At 42.3% G+C, this 25,686-nt stretch overlaps 1 protein-coding gene across 10 annotated transcripts in view; it reads left to right on the top strand.

Moving 5' to 3' along the window:
• LOC128736805 (RNA-binding protein Pasilla) overlaps window positions 1-25,686 on the top strand; it is a 159,697-nt gene that overhangs the window by 64,551 nt on the left and 69,460 nt on the right. For 6 of the 10 annotated variants that reach the window (XM_053831336.1, XM_053831348.1, XM_053831329.1 and 3 more), the window contains exon 2: window positions 6,271-7,694. In XM_053831336.1, the coding sequence (XP_053687311.1) occupies window positions 7,028-7,694 (667 nt within the window). In that variant the 5' untranslated portion in view covers window positions 6,271-7,027. Of the gene's footprint in view, window positions 1-3,554; window positions 4,065-4,135; window positions 4,155-6,270; window positions 7,695-25,686 lie in introns of those variants that run through there. The other 4 variants (XR_008412014.1, XM_053831298.1, XM_053831321.1 and 1 more) reach the window with 4 other exon arrangements.

The following is a 25,686-nucleotide window of genomic DNA, read 5'->3' as shown; positions in this document are numbered from 1 at the left end:
AGAGTTGGAGCTGCGCTGCGCGCGAACTGCAGGGAATCCAAAAAGCGGTGGTTCTTGGTACCTGCAACATTGTGCGGAGATTCCTGAACCACCCTAACTGATCCAACCGAAGCAAACAATCAAACACCTAAAAAAAATAATAACTGATGAATGAGACATTAGAGCCTAACCTTCTTGGCAAAACGGATAGTCCGGAGTAGGTGAAAGTTTCCAGCGTTACTGCTAAGAATGAAAAATACTGATAATAATAATAATGCCTGGGAGTCTATGCAGATATCTACAGCTGAGCAACCGCCAATGAATGAGGACGATGCTCCAATAGCATCTGTGCTCTTTAGTTTAACCAAGCTAAGGATGTAGATGCTCTATCTCTTTAAGATAATTACTGGGTGGCAACTGGATACGAAAAACCAAATTCCCAGATTTTTCCAGGTTTTTCCCGGTGTTTAATAAAATTCTAGGTTTCATATTGCGATATAATTTTAACTGAAAATGTGTTTCGATCATTGATATTTGAATTGTTTATCAATATACGAGGTATTGAGAAAAATTTCCCCACCTACTCTATTTCCCTAGGCGAATTAGTTGGACATCACCCCATTGATGGGAAGCATATTTCCCGAAACCGGTCGGTTTAAGAGGTAACCTATCCGTTTTGTAAGAACGTTTAGTGTTGTGTCCCGTTCACTAAATATAGAGCTCCTTGTTGACTCTCTAGCTACATGTTACGATCAAGTTCCGTGAACGGGAAGTTGCCTATTGCAGCAGTATACAAGACATGTTTCTGCAGCTCGGGGTCAGGAAGGGAGATCAAAGCAAATCGTCACATGAGCCGTTGATCACGTAGGCGTTTAATGCCGCTATCTTCGAAGCGATGCGTTCTCCGGCACAATTGCAATACGTTAAAAGCCTAAATGCTACGGAGAATGAATAGGAATTCTCCAAGGCGGCAGCTGCGATCAAGACTAAGCATTATGTCGGGTGATTATCTCGACAGCGTCGACACTGAAGAGGATCACCATCAGACTGGCACTGGTAGGCTTTCTAACTCGCAACTGGGTTTCAAATTGATTCTCGGTCCTGGAAGCTAGCGGAGAAGTGAGTCCCGCTGAAGTAAAAGAGCTTGCGATGATCAGCCATCATGCTTTTGAGCGCGTTCTCGACCTATCTTGGCTTCGATCGTTAGAAGATGTCTTCTACTTCAAGTTTAGTCTGCGATGATCTGAGATCACTGGTAGAAGGCGATACCGCGTGCCGACGAAGAGGATGATGCTGAGCTTCGTGATGAAGATCTACAATCCGTTGGGGCTGGTTGGCTCACTAGTTGGGCGCTTCAAGGGAAGATTCTATTGCACTGGACTGGGACGATCGCATACCCGAAGATCTGTTCATATGATGGAAGCAGAGGCTGCAAGCTCTGAAGAAGCTCGACGACATCCGAATTCTCCGGGGTTATTTTCCGGGATATGATCCCACCTGTTACGATAACCTAAAGATCCACATATCTGTGGATGGAAATGAGTAAGTCTACTCTGCAACAGTGTACTTCCGAAAACAAATTCGATGCGCTCTGATTTCCACAAGAGCAAACGTCAGTTCCTCGACTGGAATTGCAGACGGCCGTGATTGGTCCTTGTTTACGCCATACAATCAAAGAATGTACTTCTGCAGCGATTCTAGCACTGTAATCCCTCCGTGGATCAAGTCGAATACTCACCGATACCGACAGTACGTGGCGTTTAGAGTTAAAAACCGATGAATGGCGATGGACGGGTGCGAAAAAACCCTCGCGGATGAAGCTATACAAAGTGGGGTGAACATCCGAATTGCAAACTCGACAGCCGATGAAAACGTGGATCCACATTTCTGTACCAAGAGAAGAACGATTGTTCGCTAGCGGTCAAGTTCACGACGGCGAGTGACACCAAATAAGTGCTGCGACTGGTCTACATCTACCGTCATTTCCTATCAATCAGCGCATCGGAAAACGAACGATGTGATGGGCGAAACGGATCACTAGAGTGAACGGAACCACTGAACTGGTATCATCGAAAGTTTCGTCACGACAACAATGAACCGGTGGCGAACGAAACGCGTCAGAAATTCTCCATCCCGAGTTTAAGAGTGTATGTTCGCTCATTGGAGAAGCGCTGCCAGTGGTGTCGCATCTGAAAGTAATTCCACAATTGCAGTCCCGTTCCTTGGTTCCGTATCACCCCTTTCTTTCAACCCTTCACTTTCGTAGGCATCGACTACTTTGGGCCATATCTAATGAAGGTCGGCTGTAGTGTTGTTAAACGCTGGACCCATCGACTACTTTGGACACCCTTCAACCCACCGTCAGCTCCGCATATGGGTGGAAACTGGGAACGAATGGTACCGTTCGGTAAAGACAGCGCTTCGGTCATTTTGGTTTAATCTTTTTGTCTAAATTCGACAATTTCGGCGAAATTAGTGAATTCTCGTTAAATGCCACCTAAACTGGGTTAATGTAACATTTTGGTTAAATTGGACTATTTTGCACAATCTTTACTATGTACGAGGGGGCAGACAAGATGATAAAGACAGGCAAAATTTTGACAAAATTTAAATTGCTCTTTAAAAGCTGCATCGGCCACTTCCCAAGCGGCGGACGTGCAGGCTGAGGAAACAACATTTGCTTACGTCACACATCCAACTAGCATCCAGTTTGAAAGGAAGGTCCCCTGCTGCTTTGAAATTCCCAACCAGACACTGATCCGGTTAGGAGGTCAACCTGAAGCGAAGCTGTTTGAAGCATAAAACACACGGAAGCAGGAGGAGAACCCGGCAAACAAAACGTACAAACAGCAAGCAAGCAGTCTGTTGCCGTACCGGATCGGGATGACTACCGACAGATTAGCAGCAGATTACTTGGTCACGTGGACCCTAAGCAGAGGAGAAAGATATATGCTAGATAAGCACGGCGGCGGTTGTCGCTCTTTCGCTGTTCAGTACCCGAGGAACACGTTCTGGTTTCAAGTCTGTTCCGCTGAGCTCAGTTCTTTTCTCCGCGAAGGGGGGGCCTCCTTTGCATTGCTGTGCTGTGGTGCAAATTTGAAAATCACGTGCAAAGCCACGCGCGCCCCGAATGGACCACGGAGGTTGACGGCAGCATTGAGTCAATCGCTCAATTGGTAATCAATGGCGTCTGGTTTTTTTCTTTGCGAAACGCCATAAAAATTGACACTTGTTATGCGCACTGTGGCTGCGGCTAGTAGTTGAGTGTTTAACTCCGGAGCGCCATTTACAGCAGCTCAACAGCAATCTGATACGAGGGAGTAGCAACTAGCAATGGCAGATACTCTAAGCTCTTTCTGTAATAGTGAAGTAAAGATGAAAGAAAGAAAAAAGCGACGACGCATATGGTTGCGGCGGCAGCAGCCTGCTTCGTTTCAGTAAGTCCAGCAATGCGCTTCCAGCGGACGTCACCGTTCGATGTCGACGACGACGACATCGCGAACAAAACATGCACACAAAAAATATGTGTGAGTATGAGACAAACTACGTTGACTGGCTAGCTAGCGGGCTGGCTGACTGACTGGCTAACTGGCTGGCTGGCAGTCGGTTCGAGAGAGTGTCAGCTTCAGTCCAATATTGGTCGTGAATAGAAATAGACAAAAAACAGCGCGGCGCGTGCTGTGTTTCTCCGCTCCGGTGTCGCGAAAAAACGAAAAACAACCGTGCCAGAAGTCGTCCTCTTCGCTTCGGCTGGAACCAGAGTTGCCGGATTGCCGAAAGTGTAGAGGAGCAGGCGCGCACGCATGCACGCACGCACGCTGTGTATCCTCCATTATCGTCGGTAATCCCCTCGTCGAACGACCGCGAAGAGTGACCCCGCCAGTCAGTGTGCCTTCCGCCGTGCCAAGTGTCATTCCGGGCTAGTGTCTTTGTGTGTGTGCCATATGTGTGATTGTTTTGTTGGCGAGTTTTTCCATTGTGTTTACCTTTGGCACCTTACCCTGCACAGTGCGACACGACGACGATATTCACTTGACACGTTGCCACGGAAATGGATTCTCAACTGCTGGAGCTGTTTCTAAGATGTGAGTCACGACCGACGGCGGTGTCTAGTTCGGGCTGTTCAAGGGATAAGCGCTATACATTCTAAAGACAGGGACATTTCAGATTGTGGTGTGAGTAATTGACATTTGAATCTCGCGTGGTCTTTGATAGGCAGACGAATGTTGTGTGCGCAGTCAGCGGGTACGGCGGAATTTGCTGATAATGTCAACGGCCGTTTTACTCCGGCACTACTTAACCGTTGATTGCTACAATTGAAAGGAAAATTTTCCACGGCTACTGCGTTCCACGCAGTAGCGCCGATAACCAGAAATCACTAGCCTACTATCAGAGAAGTTTCCCAATTTCCTCCGAAAAAAAATCAACGCGTTGGAGTGTGAAATATAGATCATTTACCCAACGTAGCAGGCGATAATGATTTCCGCCCATTCGGGGCGAAATGTTCAGAACTCAGCAGCGCTGTTTTGTAATTGTTCTGCATACCGCGCTCACCGAGCCGTATTTCCTAGCTAGTCAAATTGACTGGTTCACTTTCCACTGCTGCGCTGGTGGCTACAAACTGGCTCCATTAATTATCATTAGCTGCGATTTGTTTTCGGATACCATTCCGCGCTCTCACAAGAGGTCACTGAAATTTATTGCTTCGCCTTCGGAAAAAAAAATTAAAATCCACCAATAAAACCAATTCACTCAGCGACAAGAGCCAGTGTCGGTCAGTGGAGAACAGCGTCGTGGGTTCAAATTTCGTCAGTGTCCTAATCTAAAGCCTCTTCATTTGCTATTTGAATATGCAAATTAGCTTCGGTGATCAAATCCAAAAACCAGTATTGCGCTTCTAACGCGCACGCATCGTCTCTTCTCTCTCTCTGTACGCTCTCTTCATTCGCACGAGCCCCGAGTGCCGTCCGAGTCCGGTGTCATCCCCACTGACAAGATTAGACCTATAACTCCGCACATAAGATATTAAAAAAAACCAGCCCCAATCGAGGACAAACCCCAACTCCGATATATGCTGGACAAAATTTTGAAATTCTCATACACTTTGCCTGCCACCTAACTTAACTGTTCGTTAGTCTTCTTCATCGCCGCTCCATCCATCGGCAGATTAGTTTTGTAATAAATTAAACATGACCCGTCGTTCGTAGTCATTCATGGTGACCCAAAAGCATTTTTATGATCTTTTCTCCTATGTCAGTTAGTTTAGTACGTGAAGTTTTCTGCGAAAGTTTGGCCACATGAGTTCTGTTCCGTATCCCGGCAGAATCGCCAGCCCAAAAACCTTGCAACCACAATTGAAATCGATTTCGCTTGTCTGGTTTGTCATGGTAGTGCACCACCATCCATCGCTATGCCACCTCACAGTAGATTAGATTACCACATATGCAATGCCGCCCCACACCACCCCGCCGCCGAATATCACGGGAGTCACTCGATAGCGTCAGACAGGCCTGCTGCTAACTCTAACAGCTCACAGAAAGTATCGCTTTTTTATTAGCCTCTCCTTGAAATTGCTTAGATGTTCTTAACAAACACCACGCTACTAGCGCACAGCCAATTTACACCGAAAACGTCAGCAATGGCAGTGGCAGTGGCAGTAGCAGCAGCAGCAGCAGTAGCAGCACCCACCGTCAGTCACCGCCACTGGGACTACCGCACCTCGCCATGCTCGTGGCACATATTTTGCAATCCCATCATCATATGCGTGACTGTAAAGTTTTGTCTTAGGTATTCGACGTCGTCGTCGTTGTTTTCTTTCCGCTCAAATTTGCTTTCGTTCGACTTCTCGTTTTCGTTCTACTACCATGCATTCGTCATCTGGTTTTTAAGTTGGAAACATTGTGCTCTATTTATTTATGTGTTGCTTGTTTGCCGTTTGTTGATAGCTGTTGTTTCTTTTTTTTTCTCTTCTGTTCCTTCCATGGAAGTTGCTTATCGCATTGACATGTGCCAAACAAGAACAACAACCACCAAAATTTCCAAACACGCGGGCCTACTGAGTCGCGGAATTCAGACACTTTCAGACAAAAATGCGCTGTCCCCTGTGCCAGTGCTGCCATCAATAATCAAAAATCGAGTCGCGCGTGTGTGATACTCACGCATCCGTCACGACCACCGCCAAATGTTCCAACCAACACACACGCACCGTCAACTCGGAACACGAACCGTCATATTAATGTTTTTTCTTCTATCAACTCTTCTCTCCTTTTTTCCCTATTTGTGCCAATTTAGGATAAGAAAGTCCAACCCAAGAAAAAAACACTCTCAAGTCTTTGAAATGAAGTTTTCCTAAACCAAATGCAACAATCATTTCAAGCGTTCTAACCATTCCGAAACGTACCTTGAAGCGTACCCAAAACAGTACGAAGCAAATGGTGACAGTGTGTGAGTGTGTCGAATTACTACTGCCATACTCTCTCAAATACTTCTGCTGCCGCAGCGACATCGGCAACGACGGCCACTGTGAACGGCAAACCAATGATTTTGGCTGCTGCGGTTCCGGAGATACTAAAGCCGTCGCTCCATTCATGAACTGTCAAACCTGTCTCTGTCAACAACAGCATCTATCGTAAATAATCGGTAATCGAAACTCACATCAACACACCGGATACGTCCAGGTGGCAACGTCGTTTGTCACCAAGCAAATCACTAATAACATCAATTTGCTTACTAAAACATCACACGATCCTCATCGAAGCAGGCGAAGCAACACGTCCGTAGAAGCATTTGAATGTCACTCAGTCGTTACATCCATAGTTGAAGTCAATTTCGCCACACACAAACCTGAAAGAAGTGCAATTATAGTGTTTTATAAAAAGAAAAAATACGAACACCAAACATCCTAAGCAAACAGCTCCTTACTGCAATCAACTTGCTAAAATAGATCGCAAAACTAACGTTATCTACTTCATCGCAACCTGTTGGCACACGCGGTCGTCATCCGGCTAACTTTACGAACCCGTCAAGGTTTTACCATAAAGGATTTCCAATGTTAAATAGCCAACAGCAATCACCGGCAGCCTCACAGCAGCAGCAACAGCAGCAGCAGCGTCACACGCCGAACAGCCATTCGCCAGACCAGCACAGCAGCCACAGCTATTTCATATTCGACGAGCTGAATTCGGCCCTGGCAGCCGAGCGAAACAACAACAGCGCTACGAAAAACAGTGCCCAAAATCTGGTCCTGGCGGCCGCCAGCAATAATGATAGTATCATCGCCAAGATCAATCAGATCAACAGTACCCATCACAGTGCTAACGCCGGAAGTGCACGAACTGCAAATACCGGCTCCGGTACCGGCCTGTCGTCGCCGTCATCCGCCACCGGAGGTGCCTCGTCACAAACCTCCATCTCGTCCGTATCGTCCTCGAGCGGAACCGGCGGAATCATGTCCCAACAGCAGCAGCAACAGCACCATCAAATCATGTCCGCACTGGCGCAGCAAAAATCACCCTTTAGTCAGCGCTTTTCCTATGGCAACACTGTTGGAACGAACAGCAGTGGGGGAACCAGCACTGTTAACAGTGCGGCCAGTCAAGCATTCCAGAATCAGCAAACCACATTCGCGCAGTTCGGAGCCTACAGTCAGACACAGCCCACTACACTGCTTCAGCAGTCCCAGCAAGCGTCCTCGCTGCAGCAGAAGACTGGTTTCGGTGAGTTGTCACTCTAAAACAAAACAAAAAACAATACTCTTCTACCTTCTTAAAAAAAACTACACCGCATGCTTTGTCCGTGTTCGTTGTGACTGTGATCACCGCTACCACACCACCACCAAGCTAATCACGCCGCCGGCAGCCATCTCATCGTTGGACAATCGTGCAATAATCATCACCTTCACAAACCATTCATCCACCTTAAAAAATAAAAAATAAACCAATTCATGAAAAAAAACGTATCATCACCACCACCACAACCACCACTGTCGCCATTTGTTTGCAAAAACCGAATAATTTCTCGTATAAGTTTGTTTATCCTAGCTTGCGCTTCACCTCTCTTCTTCTCAACCTACCGCCCAACGAGAGCGATACTCTGTTCGTAGTGACGAAAAAAAATTTTAATTAGCAAACCGATGACATTTCATTTCATCAGCATCATACGTATTAACATCAGTTGTCATACCGTTTTTCCTCCCTACGATAAAGTCCTTCCTTACGACTTTCTTCGTATATCACATATCAAACAAACAAACAAACAAAATGGTTTCATCGACTTATTTTTATGTTATTCCACCAAAAATCCCCACCAGCAGTACAATGCGGGATGCCCCACCATACCAACCAATCCTTTCTTCTCTCATAAACGCTTCGTGCACCGCTCAATTCCTTCAATCATGATGCCACTGATCTGATGGCGGTGTGCCGCCCATGTGCCCACCTGATTTTTGTTCACAGCTGACAGTATCCGAAAGAAATAAACCACTGCACTGGCAGCACGGCTAGACCATCAATCGTTGTTCAATATCATCAAGCAAAGCGAAGAGGGAAGATTGGTTACTGTTGATTGCAATTGTCGCTCGAACCACTTTAATTTGTTAACAAATTATCCAGATTTTGCCGCGTCGAGCATCCATTCAGTGGGGGGAAAGAAAACTTCACCCTGATAACCCCTTTGTAAACAGCCAGCCAGTCAGCCAGCTCTTATCGGTTTCGGTCCTTGACTGTGTTCGTCGGATTTTGCCATCAGCAATTTTCCGTACCTATTCATTCCATCACGATCCAATTAGTTTCCTTTTTTTTCGCTTCATTCTTTTATGTGCTGCTCGCTGTGTGACACACTCATGTACCGAAGAGGAAGGACCTTTCTTTTCTCTCTGTGTGACTACAAAAGAAGGTAACAATCCGGGCATTGAATGGGTTACTACTACCCACCCCTACCCGGGTGTTGAAGTCCTTGCCCATTGCATCAAAAACATCAAGCCCAAAATCAGATCTAATTGAGGATGCTAAAAATATGAATCGTTTTCACACCAGCAGCCTAGCCAAAGTACAAAGACGATTTTTTATGAGGCTTCACAGGTTAAACAAGGTTGAGAAAAAAAACTCACAGCAATACTATTTTCTTGCCACTGTTTAAACACGGTCGATTCGACCGACCGAGATTGGCATCGGCAACAAAAAAATACACAACGGAAAAGATAACCAAATACTAATCAGTTCGCTTGCTTGCTTACTTGACTTCCTCCTCGTCCTCCTCCTCTATCGTCGGTAATCAGCAGACGATGTTTTATTGTAGTAAATATCAGAGAAACCACTCAAATGTAATACTACTTACATGTGGGAGGTTTGTTACGTCTCAAAACGGCTTATCTTACTTTCTTTTCTGGTTTTGGCGTCAATTAGAAGTTGAAATAATATAAATAAAACAATGTTTAATGGTGTTGCGTTCTGTTCAAATTTGAAATTTTCTTTCATCTTCATAAGATAAACTGTCTGTTTCAAGTTCACATCAATATTGTGTGGTGACTAGGGTAATTGAGCCACGCAAAATACAAAGTATTGCAGCACTAAAAAGTATTGCATAAAAGTTTTTAATGGCCCATTGCAAGATACTTAAGCTTTTTAGCTGTCATTATCAAGCTAAAACGTCCAAGGTTAAATGCTGCTGTAAAAAAAACAAAATTAATACTTTATGACCGGCCGTCTATTTGTCTGTACACTTAACTCGTAACTTAACTCTGTAACAAAAGCTAAAAAAAGTGTAAAAATTAACTTAAATGATGAATAAGAATAAGCTACTAAAGATGGCCCAACCCTGTGATGGCTTGCGTAACTGTTTTTAGACTTCTGATTTTTTTATCAAATATTTATGACGCTGGATCTTTTTTACGTCTATCCACTTTACATGATTTAGCGTGAAAAGAGAAAATTTTTCACGTCCAAAATGAATTAATGTCCTCTCTTTTTACATTTCCATTTGAATTAACGTGCACTCTTTTTCGTCCAAAATTTGATTTGATTTGATTCTTTTTAGATCCGTAATTCGATATAACGTGCCCTTTATTACGTCTAAATCGCGAATTACCATTCGCGTTTTTACGATCGAAATTTGAATTAGCGTTCACATTTTTTACGTCCAAAATTTGAATCAACGCCCACCTCTTTCACGTCCAAAATTTGAATCAAAGTTCTCTTTTACGTCCAAAATTTGATTTAACGTCCTCTTTCTAAGTCCGAAATTTTAATTACCGTCCACTCTGTTTACGTCCAAAATGAGAATTGACGTGCTCTTTTTTTCGTCCAAAATTTGAATTAACGTCCACTCTTTTTACGCCCAAAATTTGGATTAACGTCCCCTCTTTTTACGTCCGAAATTTGAATTATCGGCCGCACTTTTTACGTCCGAAGTTAGAATTAACGACCTCTCTTTTTACGTCTGAAAATTGAATTAACGTCCTCTCTTTTTACGTCCGAAATGTGAGTCAACGACCTCTCTTTTTACGTCTGAAGTTTGTCTAATCGTCCAATCTTTTTACGTCCGCAATTTAAATTGACGTCCTCTCTTGTTACGTCCAAAATTCGAATTATCGTCCTTTCTTTTTGCATCCGAAATTTAAATTTACGTCCAATATTTTTGGGTCCGGATTTTGAATTAAAGTCCTCTCTTTTTACGACTGAAAGTTGAACGTTAGTCCTCTCTTTTTGCATCCGAAATGTGAATTACGGTCCACTTTTTTCACGTCTGAATTTTAGAATTAACGTCCCATTTTTTTTGCATCCGAAGTTTGATTTAAGGTCCAATCTTTTTACGTCCGAGATTTGAATTGACGTCCGTTCTTTTGACATCCAAAATTTGGACTACGTCCTCTCTATTTTAATCCAAAGTTCTAACTATTGGCCGCTCTTGTTACGTCCGAAGTTTGAACGTTAGTCCAATCATTTTACGTCCAAAATTTGAATTAAAGTCCTTTCTTTTTACGTCTGAAAATTGAATTAACGTCTTCTCTTTTCACGTCCGAAATTTGAATTACCGTCCTCTCTTTTTACGTAAATTTCGGACGCAATGTCCACTTTTTATGTCCGAAATTTGAAGCAACATCCTCTCTTTTGACGTCCGAAATTTGAATTAACGTCGTCTCTGTTTTACGTCCGAAATTTGAATTAACATCCTCACTTGTTACGTTCAAAATTCGAATTAGCGTCCTCTCTTTTTATGTCCAAAATTCGAATTAGCATCCACTCTTTTTACGTCCAAAATTTAAATTAACGTCCTCTCCTTTTAACGTCCAAAATTTGTATTAGAAAATTCGATTCGATGAGATTTAGGAAAAAGTGAAAGATTAGAGAGGGAGCGAAAGAGAAAGATGGATTAGAGAATGTACAGAAACAGAAATGAATTAGAGAGCGTACAGAGAGAGAGAGAACGAGAGAGAGATGCAGGGACGTAGCGTCAGAAAACATTTTTGGAGGGTTTTTTGGGATTCCGACTTGGGATTTTCACTTGAACTTGGGTTTTCTTTGACTTGAACTTGAGCGAATTGGACTAAGGCTTGGACTTGAACTTGGACTTGGGGTTTTCTGGGATTTGGACTTGGACTTGGATATGAATTTGGACTTGGATTTACTCTTTTTGGGCTAGGGCTTAGGTTTAGACTTGGACTTGGTCTAGGACTTGGACTTGTGGTTGGGTTTGAATTTGGGTTTTGACTTGGGATTGGGCATAGGCATGAGCTTAGACTCTGATTTGGACTTGGGATTGAATTAAGCTTTGGATTTCGACTTAGATTTAGGTTTGTGTCTTGGCTTTTTGGGCCTAGGTTTGAGTTCGCGCTTGAGTACTTGGATATGGACTTAGATGTGGTTTTGGACTTGGGTTTGGCTTTGGTCTTAAACTTGGGCTCTGCCTGGGCTTGCACGTCGTCTAAGGCTCGAACATAAATTTAGTTTCGAACTTGAGTTAAACGTGGACATAACCTTGGCTATGCGATTAATAATCGACTATCGACGAGACGAGAGCATATCGTAGACCTTCTTCGGCGAATACCAAATCTAGAATGTCATGTCACGTTGCCAAAATGTCACGTTTATAATTCTTTCTGCACGTCAACGCTCGCTACATTAGCTTAACATTAATATGCTATGCTTCAAATTTGTAACATTAGAGAAAGTCAATAGCAAAAATGTGTACTTTGACAGTGGCGTTTATTAATTTGGCTTAGGGAACAGAGGGGTTTGAACCCTCTTGGATACACGCATGAACAGATGGATTAGAGATAGATAGAAAAGAGAGACAACCGAGAGCGCGAGAGAGAATAGAGAGAGTGAGAAATAGAGAATAGAGAGCAGTGAGAGAGAGCAGTGAGAGAGAGCAGTGAGAGAGAGCAGTGAGAGAGAGCAGTGAGAGAGAGCAGTGAGAGAGAGCAGTGAGAGAGAGCAGTGAGAGAGAGCAGTGAGAGAGAGCAGTGAGAGAGAGCAGTGAGAGAGAGCAGTGAGAGAGAGCAGTGAGAGAGAGCAGTGAGAGAGAGCAGTGAGAGAGAGCAGTGAGAGAGAGCAGTGAGAGAGAGAGAGAGAGAGAGAGAGAGAGAGAGAGAGAGAGAGAGAGAGAGAGCAGTGAGTCTAAGAGCAAAAAAGTTTAGAATTTTTTCATTTTTACGTAACGTCAAAAAACTTATAAAAAGTTTTATTTCTGGCCTGCGGATTAAAATTGTCCGTCCGTTTTTTTTTCATGGAATTACTGTTATAATGTACAAACTATAATAAACAACTACCACAACCTGGGTTACTCTTGAGTGGAGTTCCATTGCGACTTTAAAAATAGTGAAAAAGTACGTTTATATAAATTTTATTGCGAAACCAGAGAGAAACTTTAGTTTTCACAGTCATTCAAGTCAAAAAGCAAAGGCTCCGCCTGGCCGTTCTAAAATAAGGTACTGTTCCGCAGAGGAGTGTTTTAAGACCAAAATTTTTTCTCATGTAGCTGTTTTAATAATTTCGGCTTAGTTTAGCTGTCTATCCATTAACTTCAGTAATAAAGATAACTTTCCGTGTTGATTCAAAATTTAGCGGTTTTTGAGTGCTTTGTCGCCTCTGTAGTCTGCAGTCTCCTGTAGGGTGTATTACCCAGCCTAAAAATGGCGCTGAACTGGTTGAATGGTTTGCGTTATGTTTTATGCACACGTGGGAGAACATATCACGCCACACTGTGCAATGATAAAATTGCAATTGTTATTCGGAAAATTAACTCTTGCTTCGCTTTTTTATTTGAGACGAATCCTTGCATGTGAAGTTCGTCTATGTAAATACTGTGATAAGTATTTTTTTTTGTTGAATATTATCATCGTCGGAACGTGTTGAGAGGTCGCAAACTAATTTGTTTGAAGTTTGTTTATCGCGATATGACATAAACACTAGTTGCAATAAAGTTCATAGTATTTTCATAACAATTTTATGGTATAACAAAAATTGTTAATTTAAACATCCATATCCGGGCAGAAAGAGATATTTATGGTTTGGTTAGATGGCTCAAAAACGACAAATGTCACCACATCTTACACAATCGTTAGCAGTGTGATCTTCAGTTTCGATTTCTAACAGTGGGACACCATTTTGTAGGTGCGGCGTATGCAAAATTTTATAGGCATATGTCCGAATAGTGGAGCCTACGGATCGCCGCTGCTTAGCATAATCACCTCTGGGAAGTGGTCCCAAACTATCCGACCAGCGACTCGACTATAAACGATTTTGTCAGTAATCTACTGGCGGTGATTTCGTGCTCCACGGTCCAATATGTGATGTGACTTCACATTTAAGATGATCGTGGGTTTTATGAGTCTTTGTTCTGCATTTTTATTTGCAATGCAATAACTTGAGTCATGTGGCAGGAATAGTTGATTCAAATATTACGCAAGAATATTAAAAGACAGAAAGTGTGCGCAACATTACTAATTACACAAATTAACTAGTTTTTTGTAACGCAACAGCAATCTCAAGAAGAATTTTTCAAACTGCCTCTCACTTCCAGCATCCCTCCCCGACAGCAAGTAGGTCGATTTTCCGACCGATGAGCACTGATTTTAATTAAACGGTAGCATAAATCAACTTCAATCAATATCATGTTATAGCACTTCCTTCCTTCCGGCGCGGTGCGGCGTTCCGATTTGCCTGCTGATGTAGATTCGGCAAAGCGCTTGTTTGTTACGCACACATTGACACAGGATCAAGCAAAAGAGCCATTTATCCACCCCGAATCGTCTGAATTTGATTACGAATCTCATTTCCCCCCCATTCGGTTGGGATGTTCTCCGGCTCGCCATCGTCGGACTTATACTGGCTTTGGGATGCTACGTCTCGCGTGTCCCCAGCCAGAGGCGAATCCTTACATAATTCAGAGTAGCCCCAATTGGAGTGGAACCGAATCCGGCAGTAGCCAGCAGCCAACAGCCAGCGGGATGGTATGGTGCATTTTCAGAAGACCTGCACTGCTGCTGCTACTGATGCTAGGCCAACTTCACCCTCCCCGGTTGGTGCTCTTTCGCGGTTTATCTATTTATGGTCTAGTTTTTGCTGTCCCTCACCCACACCCCTGACCTAATAACTTCTTTGCGAGGCAGTTGACGATGGGTGGACAGAAGACATAAAAATAATCCTTTCGGAAAAGCGCATTACATAAAACAGAGTGCTTTTCAGCTGGCATATAAAAACACACAAACACAGCTTTTCCCCGTCGGACTTTGCAGCTGATTTCTGGTCGAGCGGAGCTCGCTGGTCACTCACAGGCAACGCAGCCAAGCAAAATCGAGCACATGCGCCCTTTTATGCCCAGAATTTACTCTCACTTCTCTTCAAATGTAACAACACACACGCGGTATAAAATGGTAACTTTGTAACTTAAAGTGTGTGATCCTCCCAGCTGACGTCGCTTCATAGTTTCAGCAGGAGCCACTCACTCACTCACTCGCTCACCACCTACTGTGAGACGGACGAGGCTAGCTGACGAGCGAGCAAACATGTGCCCTTCGAACTCGTGGCCTACTTTTGGGCCCCCGGTGCTGGTATGCCCCGGAATTTGACACGTGATTACGACCGCGCCGCTTCTACCCATATCGTTTCCTACACACGCCAGCCAGGAATGGCCGAGAGAAAGCGGAGAAATTGAATCGAATGCCGTTTTTCCTCTATCTCGCTCCTGCGATGGAATGCGAAAAAGGATTTAAAACTCCTAACCGCAACCGGGGGCCTACCGGGAAATGGTGTGTAACGTTTCGATTTCCAATCGAAACCAGCAGCCATTCGATCACATTTCGGCCAACTTGGCACAGCTCTTAGAATCACAATTAGTAGTAACACCTCTAGATTTCGCGTGACCTAATTAATGCCTTCCTTTGCGATCCATGATGCAATCAATCGGCAACGGATGCCTACCGGTGCCGGTTAGATAGCGCACTAAACCGGACGCGGCGGAAACCAAGCCCATCCAATCGGGGTTAATCAATTTACGGATTTAAAATTTATGGACATGAAATGCTCCTCCTCCCCGGGCTAGTTGTCCGAGTTCCGCTGCTCCCTTCCGAATTGTCCTGTCCGTAGCTTATTTTCGTTGTCCGGCATGGAATGAAGAGTGCCGTTTTTTCTGCTTTTTGGGAGAACAAAGCGAGTTAAAAATTTGATTGGAAATAAAAACAAAAACATGGTGGTGAATGACCCTTTGGGTTAAAACCACTCTAAAAAAACAGTTTCCACATTGTAATGCACAGACACCGTTAAAGTACCCTATAAAGTTTTAATTGTATAAATTCATATGCTTTTATCTAATTACTATCTTTTGAATGAATATAAATAAAGTGAATGGGAACTTTGATTCCACGGGTGTTCCTCAAGGCAATATCTTTGGACTTTTACTGTTCTTTCGCCCTGGTCGAGCCATCTTGCACGTTGAGCCCCTCTGTTCCTGGTGCCGGTAGTGTTGTTGTAGAAAACAGTGCTCGAAAAAAAAATAACAGACATGCATGAAGGGAATATAAAATGCATTCAGTGCGTACAGTTTTCCCCTGATAGTATTTTTTTTATCTGTCAGCCCATTAACATAACTACCGGAACTGCTGACAGTGTTTGTCTTTTTCAGTTTTCTACCCTTCAAAACAATTCATTCATAAATTGCAGTGCTGAATGGTTTGCTCGACCAGCCTGTCAGTCATTTTTATTGCTCTTGACTGATGTTTTAGATCTCAAAGCTTAGGTGTTTAAACTGCCTGCTTTTTTAAATCATCCAAAACCTAGCTGAAGGAAATTAATTAAAACTTAGGAGCAATGTTTACGTTTATTGTAATGTAACACGAACGTAACTGATTTGCTCGAATCGTTGGTTTCCGATTGGCAATGTTGAGTTCATTTCGTCTGCACTAGAAACAGCAAAGAATGAGCAGTATATAGCATCAATTCAGGCGTATTGCGTCAATTGAATATGAGATTTCTAATCACTGGAAGAGAACTTTTATCGTCGCACTGTCGTCAGACATCCTTAGAACGTGTCAGGCCCACCATCAAATCAAATGCTTTACTCATCCCTTTATGTATACAATCCACCTGAAAATTCTTTGAGATGTAATCCGTAACCATCTCAGTGAACTCGCAACGATTCGTAACTCCTGATTTATTCTTCAAAAATCCGTGTTGCGCTGGAGAGATACGACCAAACACATCGCTGTAAAGGTGACTGTAAACAGACGACTCGTATGGTTTCGGAATGGCAACGCCCCGATAATTTCTGCCTCACTTCTGGCACCCTTTTGATGATGTACATTGTACAAAATATTCAAGATTCTCAGCAAACGGGCGACTGTATCGTATGCTGCTTTGAAATCAATAAAGAAATTGTGCGTGGGGACGTTGTACTGCCGACATTTCTGTCGGTTGGTAAAAATCTAGTCTGGTCCGTAGTTACGCTAGCCCTCATGAAGCCCGCCTGGTAATTCCCTACGAAACCCTGTGCTATTGGTGACAGCCGGTGTAACAGAATCTACCGGAGAGTAGCTTGTAGGCGGCGTTTAACCGCGTTATGCCGCGATAATTGCAGCAGTCGAGCCGACAACTACTATCGTTACAAATGAAAAAGAAACGCTTACTTTTATCCATTTGAACCTTCCTTCCCCTTTGTAGGGGGAGACCGTCTCCCCCTTTTTTCCGACTCTACTGTACTGATTTTTTTATGTCAAGAAACGTGTGTGCCAAACTTGATGAAGGGCCGTCCTGGCGTTTCGATGTTATGGCGGAACATCATGCATACTCACGGTTCTCCTCCCCTCCTGTTGGCTCTCTCCCGTCAGCTTTCTTCTTTGTCACGTAATCAATTATGTATCTGTTTCCTCTCTGAGTCTGGATATCCCTAAAACGGATAAGAAACAAAGCCTTTTTTGATTTTTGCTCTGATTTGGACTACATTTTGAATAAGATTTTGGGCCACATTTTTGAACACTTTTAGAACCTCATTTTTCATTAGATTTTGGATCAGATTCTAAACTTGAACAAGATCTTGGAGCTGCACCAAATTCTAGATCAGATTTTATACCACATTTTATATCAAATTTTGAACCAGATCCTAGACTAAGACCAGTTTGTGGATCTTGCCCCAATTCTGGATCACATTGTTATCAGATTTTGGGCCCGATTTAGCATCAAATTTGGGTCCTGGTTCTGGAATTTGAAGGGATTATAGTTAAACCAGACGTTGGGTCACATTTTTGATCAGATTTTAATCCACCAACCAAATTTTGGATCAGGTTCTGAACTAGATTCTGGACCTGGACTAGATGGCGGACCATATTTTTTTTAGACTAATCTCAAGTTTTTTTTTTAGTCTTGACCTTGAAATGCGGTCATTCATATATATTAATATTTTTTTGAAACGATGGTTCTACAATTGATGAAGGGACGGTAGTGAAAGAAATGAAAATTTTTTTTTTTAGGTAGGAGTCAAAATGACTACTTGTCAAGCATAGCTACCAATACCCCCCCCCCCCCCTTCCTTTCCGCTCTCCCCCACCTTCACAAAAAAAAAAATTCATTTCTTTCACTACCGTCCCTTCATCAATTGTAGAACCATCGTTTCAAAAAAATATTAATATTTTTTTTACCAAATTTTGTTCTAGATTTTGTAACAGATTTGAACTAGATTCTGGACCTGCTTTGGACTACATTTTTAATTCGATTTTGGCCATATTTCTGGACCCAGATTCTGGACTTATGTTGGACCTAGATGTTGGACCTTCATCCATCCTCCTCGTGATTCTGGTCCAGATTTTGGACCACATGTTTGACAAATTTGACTAGATTAGACAGATGTGGAACTAGATTTTGAGTCATGTACTAGACCAAGACTAGATTCTGGAGCACATTTTCAATTCGATTTTGGTCCAGATTTTGGATTAAATTTTGGACCAGATTCTCAAGCAGGGCCAGAATATAAAATAGATTTAGGACTACATGTTTGATCAGATTTTATACCAGCAACTGGATCAGATCAGATTTTGTGCCACCAACCAGATTTTGGATCAGGTTTTGAATCAGATTCTAGACCTGGACCGTATTTTGGACCTAGACAAGATTGACCACAATTTTATCTAAGTTTGTTCCAGATTTTGTAATTTTTTTTTAAACGGATTTGAAATTTGATTGTGGACCAGATTTAGGAATACATTTTTAGTTAGATTTTGGCCATATTTTGGTCCAGACTATGGACCTGAACCAAGTGAACCATCGGGTTCTAGGCCAAATTTTGGACCACAATTTTACCAAATTTAGACCAGGTTTTATATTACATTTTTGTTCATATTTTGGATCAGATGTAAGCCCAGACTTTGAGCCTGGATTAGATTCTGAAGCACATTTTTTATCATTTTTTGGATCAAATTTTGGACCAGATTCTCAAATTGGATCTGATTATAACCAGATTCTGAACTTGGACCATATTTTGGACCTGGACTGTATCGTAGATCACTTTTTTTTATAAATTTTATTTCGGATTTTGGAACAGATATAAACTAGATTGTGGACCATGTTTTGGTCCACATTTTTATCAGGTTTTGAATCAGATTGTAGACCTGGATCCAAAAATGATTTTTTCAAAAAAAAATGCATTGGCGATCGCCAATTTTGTTCTATGTTGTGTGTTTACGTTTTTGGAGCTGTTTATTACTGTTTGAGCTATTAGTTTCTTACAATTTTTGGGGTTATTTTGAAATAATAAACATCATTGCGCCGATTTTGAAATGGAAAATTAGCTCTGGTATCGTTACCAGCTACCTCAAAGCGATTTGTCTTATATCGAGGTAAAATTTGTCTTATATCGAATTGTCTTATATCGTGATTGTTTTATAATGAAGTTCTCTTATATCAAGGTTTCCTTAAATATAAGAGCCTTGCAGGGGTCAGTCCCAGCGTAGCGGTTAGCATTCACGCCTCTCACAGATCTCGCAGATGTCACGAGTGACCCAAGTTGGTTAAAGTGACTATAATCAAACAAAAAAAAGAGCCTTGTCTGTAACCAAAACCAGGTCTCTGACAGGACTTCATAAGAGGCTTATCGGTAACTAAAAACGGGCCCCTGACAGGACGTCATGCTTTCGTAGCAATTGGTAATTCTCAGTCACCTCACTGGTCGCCTGCTAGACTGCTCGATTGTTTAACTAATCGACTAGACTGCTCGATTTGATTGCTCGACTGGACTGTTCGATTCGACTGCTTAATTGGACTGGTCGACTAGACTGTTTGACTAAACAGCTCGATTTAACTGATCGAATTACTTCTCGATTCAACTGCTCGACTGGACTGTTCGATTCGACTACTCGATTCGACTGCTGGACTAGACTACTCTATTCAACTACTCGACTCATTATTATTATTAAATATATTTGTTTTGTTTAAATAACTGGTTTTCAAAAAATTGTAAAATTTCGATGGCGCACTGATTTTATCCACCTATTATTCCCAAATGCACGAAAAAATTTAATGCGCATATGCTGCACAACTACTGAAACTTGAAAACTTATTATTTATTCGGATATTTTATTGTGATCGCTATAAACCAAATCGATCAGGATGATTTGACAGTACCCAGGTAACCAGTAAGCATTAACGGGAAATGAGCAGTCATTAACTTTTCGTCGGAAAGCCCAATCTCGGAAGCAGTTCTGTATTTCAGGGGTTCTTCATGCCAATCTGAACACAGCAAATATGTTTTGAATATGACAACTCATTTCACCTTAATATAAGCAGCAAATCAACTGCTTATTGCTATAAATAAATAAAGAAATTCTTATTATCGGTAATCAGCTGCAAATAAGCTTGTCAGCACTACAAAAGGATTAGCAGTAAAGTAGCTGTATATTTTGCCAAATTAGTTTTTAAGTAGCCATTAAGGTGACCTAAAAGTTTAATGCCTTACATTTGAAAAGCATTGGTAATGCTTATTGGTGACCTGAGTAAAGACAGTATATTTTCAAGTTAACAAAGCGCGCTGACTGATTTAACTTTCACCAGAGCGAGAAACCTTTATAAAACAAAGTGAAAAGCGAAAAGCTTCATAGAGCGCGGTAGCGGTGGCAGTAGCTGTCAAGCAGCGAAAAGCATAAGAGGTTTTGTTGCTACCCTACGCCGAACATGATAAAACCATTTGAGCTTATAAACTGATTCTTAAAGAGGTTATAGAAATCTTTTGAAAAGTGTACCACCTGGTCGGAAGGCGGTTTTATAGCGGTCATCAGAAGGTTCTAGTGGAGCTCGTAGTTTCATTAGCGGTTTTATAAAATTGGTCATGAAAACCACCAGAGGAATGTAATAAAACTAAAATTGCTACTTGGGTTCACAAATCATTGGAACCGGTCGAAGGACTGTGTGGAATACATTTATTTTCTCAGTTTTTGTTTCTCGCATAACCAGAATGGGCCAAAATTAAATTTATACAATAATGGATGGGTCCATTTCAGTTTTTCACAATTCTGCTTGATTATACAAACATAGACTTACAAGTGTTAAATCATTAGGAATTATGATACAGCGCACACCTACAGTGATATTCTTTTCGGTTTTGTGTAACATTCCGGTCCTCACCTGTCAGAATCACTCCCATTCATCTCCTTCAAAATGGCAGACGTCGTCTGCGCTGTTTAAATGATCAAATTCAAAAGATACCTCTCGAGCGTTTCGGCTGCTCTGTCACTCATTCCGGAACCAGAAAACTATTCGGTCGGTCAAGCATTTGCGTTAACACCCACGTTACTGGCTGTAGAAAAACGCTTTTCCGCTTCGGTCCTCATGCTGCCTGTCTGCACACATGCTCGCTCGGTTGATCCGGTAAAAATAGAGTTCTACCTCTGATGGGGCGATGCATACGCACCTGAACCGTTGTTTGGTTGGTACCCTACGGTAGTTGAGCTGAGCTGAGCTGAGCTGACACCGCACCGGTCAGTCAGGTGGCGGCTTCTATGGTGATGACGCGAACGCTTGCGTCACTCAACAGACAGCAACAGCCAACAGCTCTGTTTCAGAGTGGTAGTCTGAAATTTGACACCACAAACAATGGGACGTGATATAATAACCCGGCTGTCCTGCTTTGCGCGATGACATTCGGACGTTTGAAATTCGATAACCTAGAAAAATGCACTTTTCCCCTGACTGCTGCGGTGCAACGCAGTTTGGCAATGTCTACTAAATAACAAAAACGAGCAAATGATTGCTTGTGAATTCCTCCCACTAATCACAAGTTTTATGAACATGCAAAAAAATAATGCAGTGGTAATAGAACGAGTTTCATCTTTCCACTAAACAGGTCAACTGCAACTGTTCGTCCTACCGCAGGTAGTGCCAAACAGTCAGTCACTAGGTAGTTGCTATGAATACCAACGTAGCTACAATTAACGTATCAAGGCATGCTATATTGAGGCGTTAACCGAGCGGAAAAGCATAAATTCATTCATTTTGCTTTGCCAAACATTCCGTCGCTTGCTGCTGTGTGTCAGTCAGTCAGTGAGCCAAACCAGCAGACCCAGACCCCGGCGCGGCAGACGCGACGTAGCGATTTTATCCGGATTGCAGTTCGCACCACAACCGCCGCCTGGTTCGTCATCGTCAAACAGCAAAAAGATGGGCGTTCGGCTTAGCCCCATAGTTGGCTGCTGCTGCCTATTATAGTTTACTTTTGTTTTCATCTGCATGCAGATAACGCGAACAAAGCGCAGAAAACCACGTCGACGATTCCGTAATCGGTCGGAATGAATGCCGAATTCGAGTGCGCTCACACAAGCGACCTAACCGTGTGTGCACTGCGGGAAAATGCTGCGGCCGAAAGGTCAAAATTCAACAATGATTTCATTGAACCAACAAGTTTAAACTTTTTGCCAAGCTTTATACGAAGATGCGTCACTGTGCGTCATCGGTGGCTAGCCGTTACGCTAAATTATGTTCCTTCGCGGTCGGTTCGATGGTCGAAAATCACTCACGGTCCGCGCCAGGCTTTTTTTTTGCTTTTGTATGTTTCATTTCATTACGTTGCGTTGGTCGAATTCAAAGGCTCTCTCCTCGTAGTTGATTTTATTTGTTTTCCCGTCAAACCAAAAAAAAAAGTAAAACAAACGATGTTACATAGCGCGAATCCGCTCGGTTGCAACGTCAGCTAGCCTAGTGGCCGGTGGCATTCGACGAATGTGTGCAGTAATTGTGATGGTTATTCGGTCAAAACGGAAGCAGGCTAACGAGGTGGCAGAATCGCGGTCACGGTCGGGTGTTCAAAGTATGACTGTGATGTATAAAATTAACCCCGTGGTTAGGATTGTTTTTTTTTCGCTCGTACATAGGTACATAGAATAGAACAGCAACTACAGTGATTGGTAGCTGATATTTTTGAACACTAGGATATGGATAGCAAAGTATTTCATCAATTTCAGTGGCTTTTTAAAGGCCCAGTGTTTTACACTAATAGATGCTCAAAAAGAATTTTTAATTTTTAAAATTTCATTAAGTTATGTTTTGCACAAAATTTTAAGCATTCTATAAGACGTAACCCCTGAAATTGATGCATCTAAATTTGGCGTTACCTGAATCGCTCAATTCAAACACAATCTCTACTGTTCCAACCTGTTGTTCTGCGGCCTCGAAGAACTGTAGCCACTCTAACCGCTAAGTAGGGAGGAACCGTGCTCTTCCCGTTGAGCCACCGACAGTTCAGTAATTCTGGAAACACCCAACCGTTCGTGTTTCGTCATTTTTCTTCTTCTCTCGCTGAATTGATTTCCTCCCAGCATGCGAGTGCTTGCTGCTTGCTGTCTGTGGAACGTTCAATTTCATTTCCTTTGCAGAGCCTGTATGAGAACATGGTAGAAAAACAAGAGGGGCCCAAGCGGCGCAACTCTTCAGCAGCGCCAAATCAAGCCGCGGATACATATTCATAACCGAGCGAATGGCAGATGGTTTCACTCACAGCTTTCTCACTCTGTCTGGCGTAAGATAAATTACGCACGCAATTCTCGATATAGAACTCGACCCCGCACAGGTGGGCCCAGAAAACTGCCGCTCATTCACCGCCTACATCCTTCCATCATCGTTTAATGTAGATCCACTTCCAGACGAACAGCGCGAAACACTTTTATGTTTATTTTAGCGTAGCTCAATTTGTTGCACCCGCTATAGCTTCACATACCAATAATTATTATTTTCCAATTCTCTCTCTCTTATTTCTTCCAGGTAAGTTATCATGAGGCCCTCTGCCGCCGCCGCGGTGGAACCGCGCGATGATTCCGCGCACAATCATCATCAGTAATGTACACGCACTCATACTCAGGTAGGCAGGGAACTGGCTAATTATAACATCAAAGTAAATTGATAATAACAAATTGATTTCAAATCGTTAACAAAACCCATTCAAGCGGCCTGTCGCCATTAGTAAAAACCCTCAAGATATCAAAATCGACACAGCTAACTGTCGGATGCAGCACAATTCCTCATGTCAGTTTTTGAATGGAGACCTTTGTCTGGGTAAATTTCCAGGCTTCACTTCTGATGTAAATTCTATTTTTAGTTCCACGACTCCAGCAATCAACTGTTGCGCTTTTCATTCGGATGTTGTCGTCAAAGCTCTTTAGACTGTCTCTTCTGTGCATACACCCTCCCTTTGGTAGGTGTCTGAATATGTAAATCCTTCCGCAATCCGCACAGAGATTTGAATTAAAATGTCTAACAGAGTACAATCGAGAGATTCGTAAATCTAAGTGAAGGAATTGGAGGAATACATTTGAGCCAGTTGACAGCTTGCCTGTTGCAGCAAGATTTCACAAAGCCCTTTCAAAAGATCACACTAATGGGTATGACCAGTGTACTACCGATTCCCAGGAATCAATATCGTGATAGACACACACACTTTCCAGGCTCAATTTAAACGCCTTCCAATGACGCACAGGTCTTAAACTTAGCTCAATCTTCTAGTTCAATTAGGGACGAAGATAGATTTCAAGAATTAGCCAGTGTTATTTTTACGGAGTCGAGAGTTGAGCGGGCAGTGGATTCTATAAGGCCCTTCAAGTCTCCAGGATTAGATTGAATTTAACCCGTGCTCTATTACAAAAAAGCAAGTATATCACGGTTCCTTTTCTGACAAAGATGTTTAGGGCCAATTTGACGTAACAGGACAAATCTCAATACGTACAGACCAATGCGTCTCCATCTGTTTTTAAGTTACATGTTTGAAAAAATGATGGATTTTCATATCAATATATCATACTTGAAAAGAAGACCTTTGAACAAATTCCAGTTTGTCTATACCAAGCAGGAAAATCAACCGAAACAGCACTTCATTCGTTGATTCCAAAAAAAAAAAAATAGAGAAGCCTTTTGACAATAAAGAAATCTCACTTGCAGCTTTTCTTGATATTGAGGGAGCATTTGACAACGCCTCCCACAATTGCATAAATAAAGCCACGAAGAAACGCGGTTTTGACAACTGCATTTCCAATTGGATTGTGCTGGCAGCGAGGAATAAGTGGGTAAAGTAGATCAAGCTTTGAAGGAAGGGTAAACCCCAATATACGCAAGCACGCATAAAAAATTCAATAAGCATATCACTCACTCAATAGCGATTATAGTAAAAAGGAATGCAGCGTAGGTCATACAGCAAACACCCGGGCGATATTACAATAGATCAACTATACTGGTCGCAGTAATGAGTCCACACATGGAAAAAGACCAATAACAGCAAAACTGGGAGGATTGAGAGGATCTACTTTAACGACAAAACCAACTAGAGGTTGCCCTCTGCACTATGTGCCAGAAATTAAAATCCACATGAAAGAGGAATATTTTTGCTGAAGATTATTTTGCTTTTTCTGCATTAATTAATAAGATATAACTGATTTTAGGTTAAAAACCGTCTGATGAAAAATGTGTAGTTTTTCAAGGGTGGTGTCTTCGGAGAAGTAAAATAATAAAATATAGCGCATCCTCCTGCACTATTAGGGTGACCATGAATTCACCTGTTAGGGTGATACATACTTTTATTTTCTTAAATATTAATTTAAAAAAAAAAGATTTTTCTCCAAAAGTTGTAGAACATACTAAAATAAGCAACTTTGCTAAATAAAGTAACTATCTATCTTTTACCGGTTGCGAAATAAAAGGATGTGTTAAAAAAGAGCACTTAAAAATCAATTATACTCACTAACTTTGCACA

The sequence above is a fragment of the Sabethes cyaneus genome, chromosome 1 (genome assembly GCF_943734655.1).
Source record: "Sabethes cyaneus chromosome 1, idSabCyanKW18_F2, whole genome shotgun sequence".
Classification (NCBI taxonomy): domain Eukaryota; kingdom Metazoa; phylum Arthropoda; class Insecta; order Diptera; family Culicidae; genus Sabethes; species Sabethes cyaneus.
This window is presented reverse-complemented; position numbering and strand designations above follow the sequence as displayed.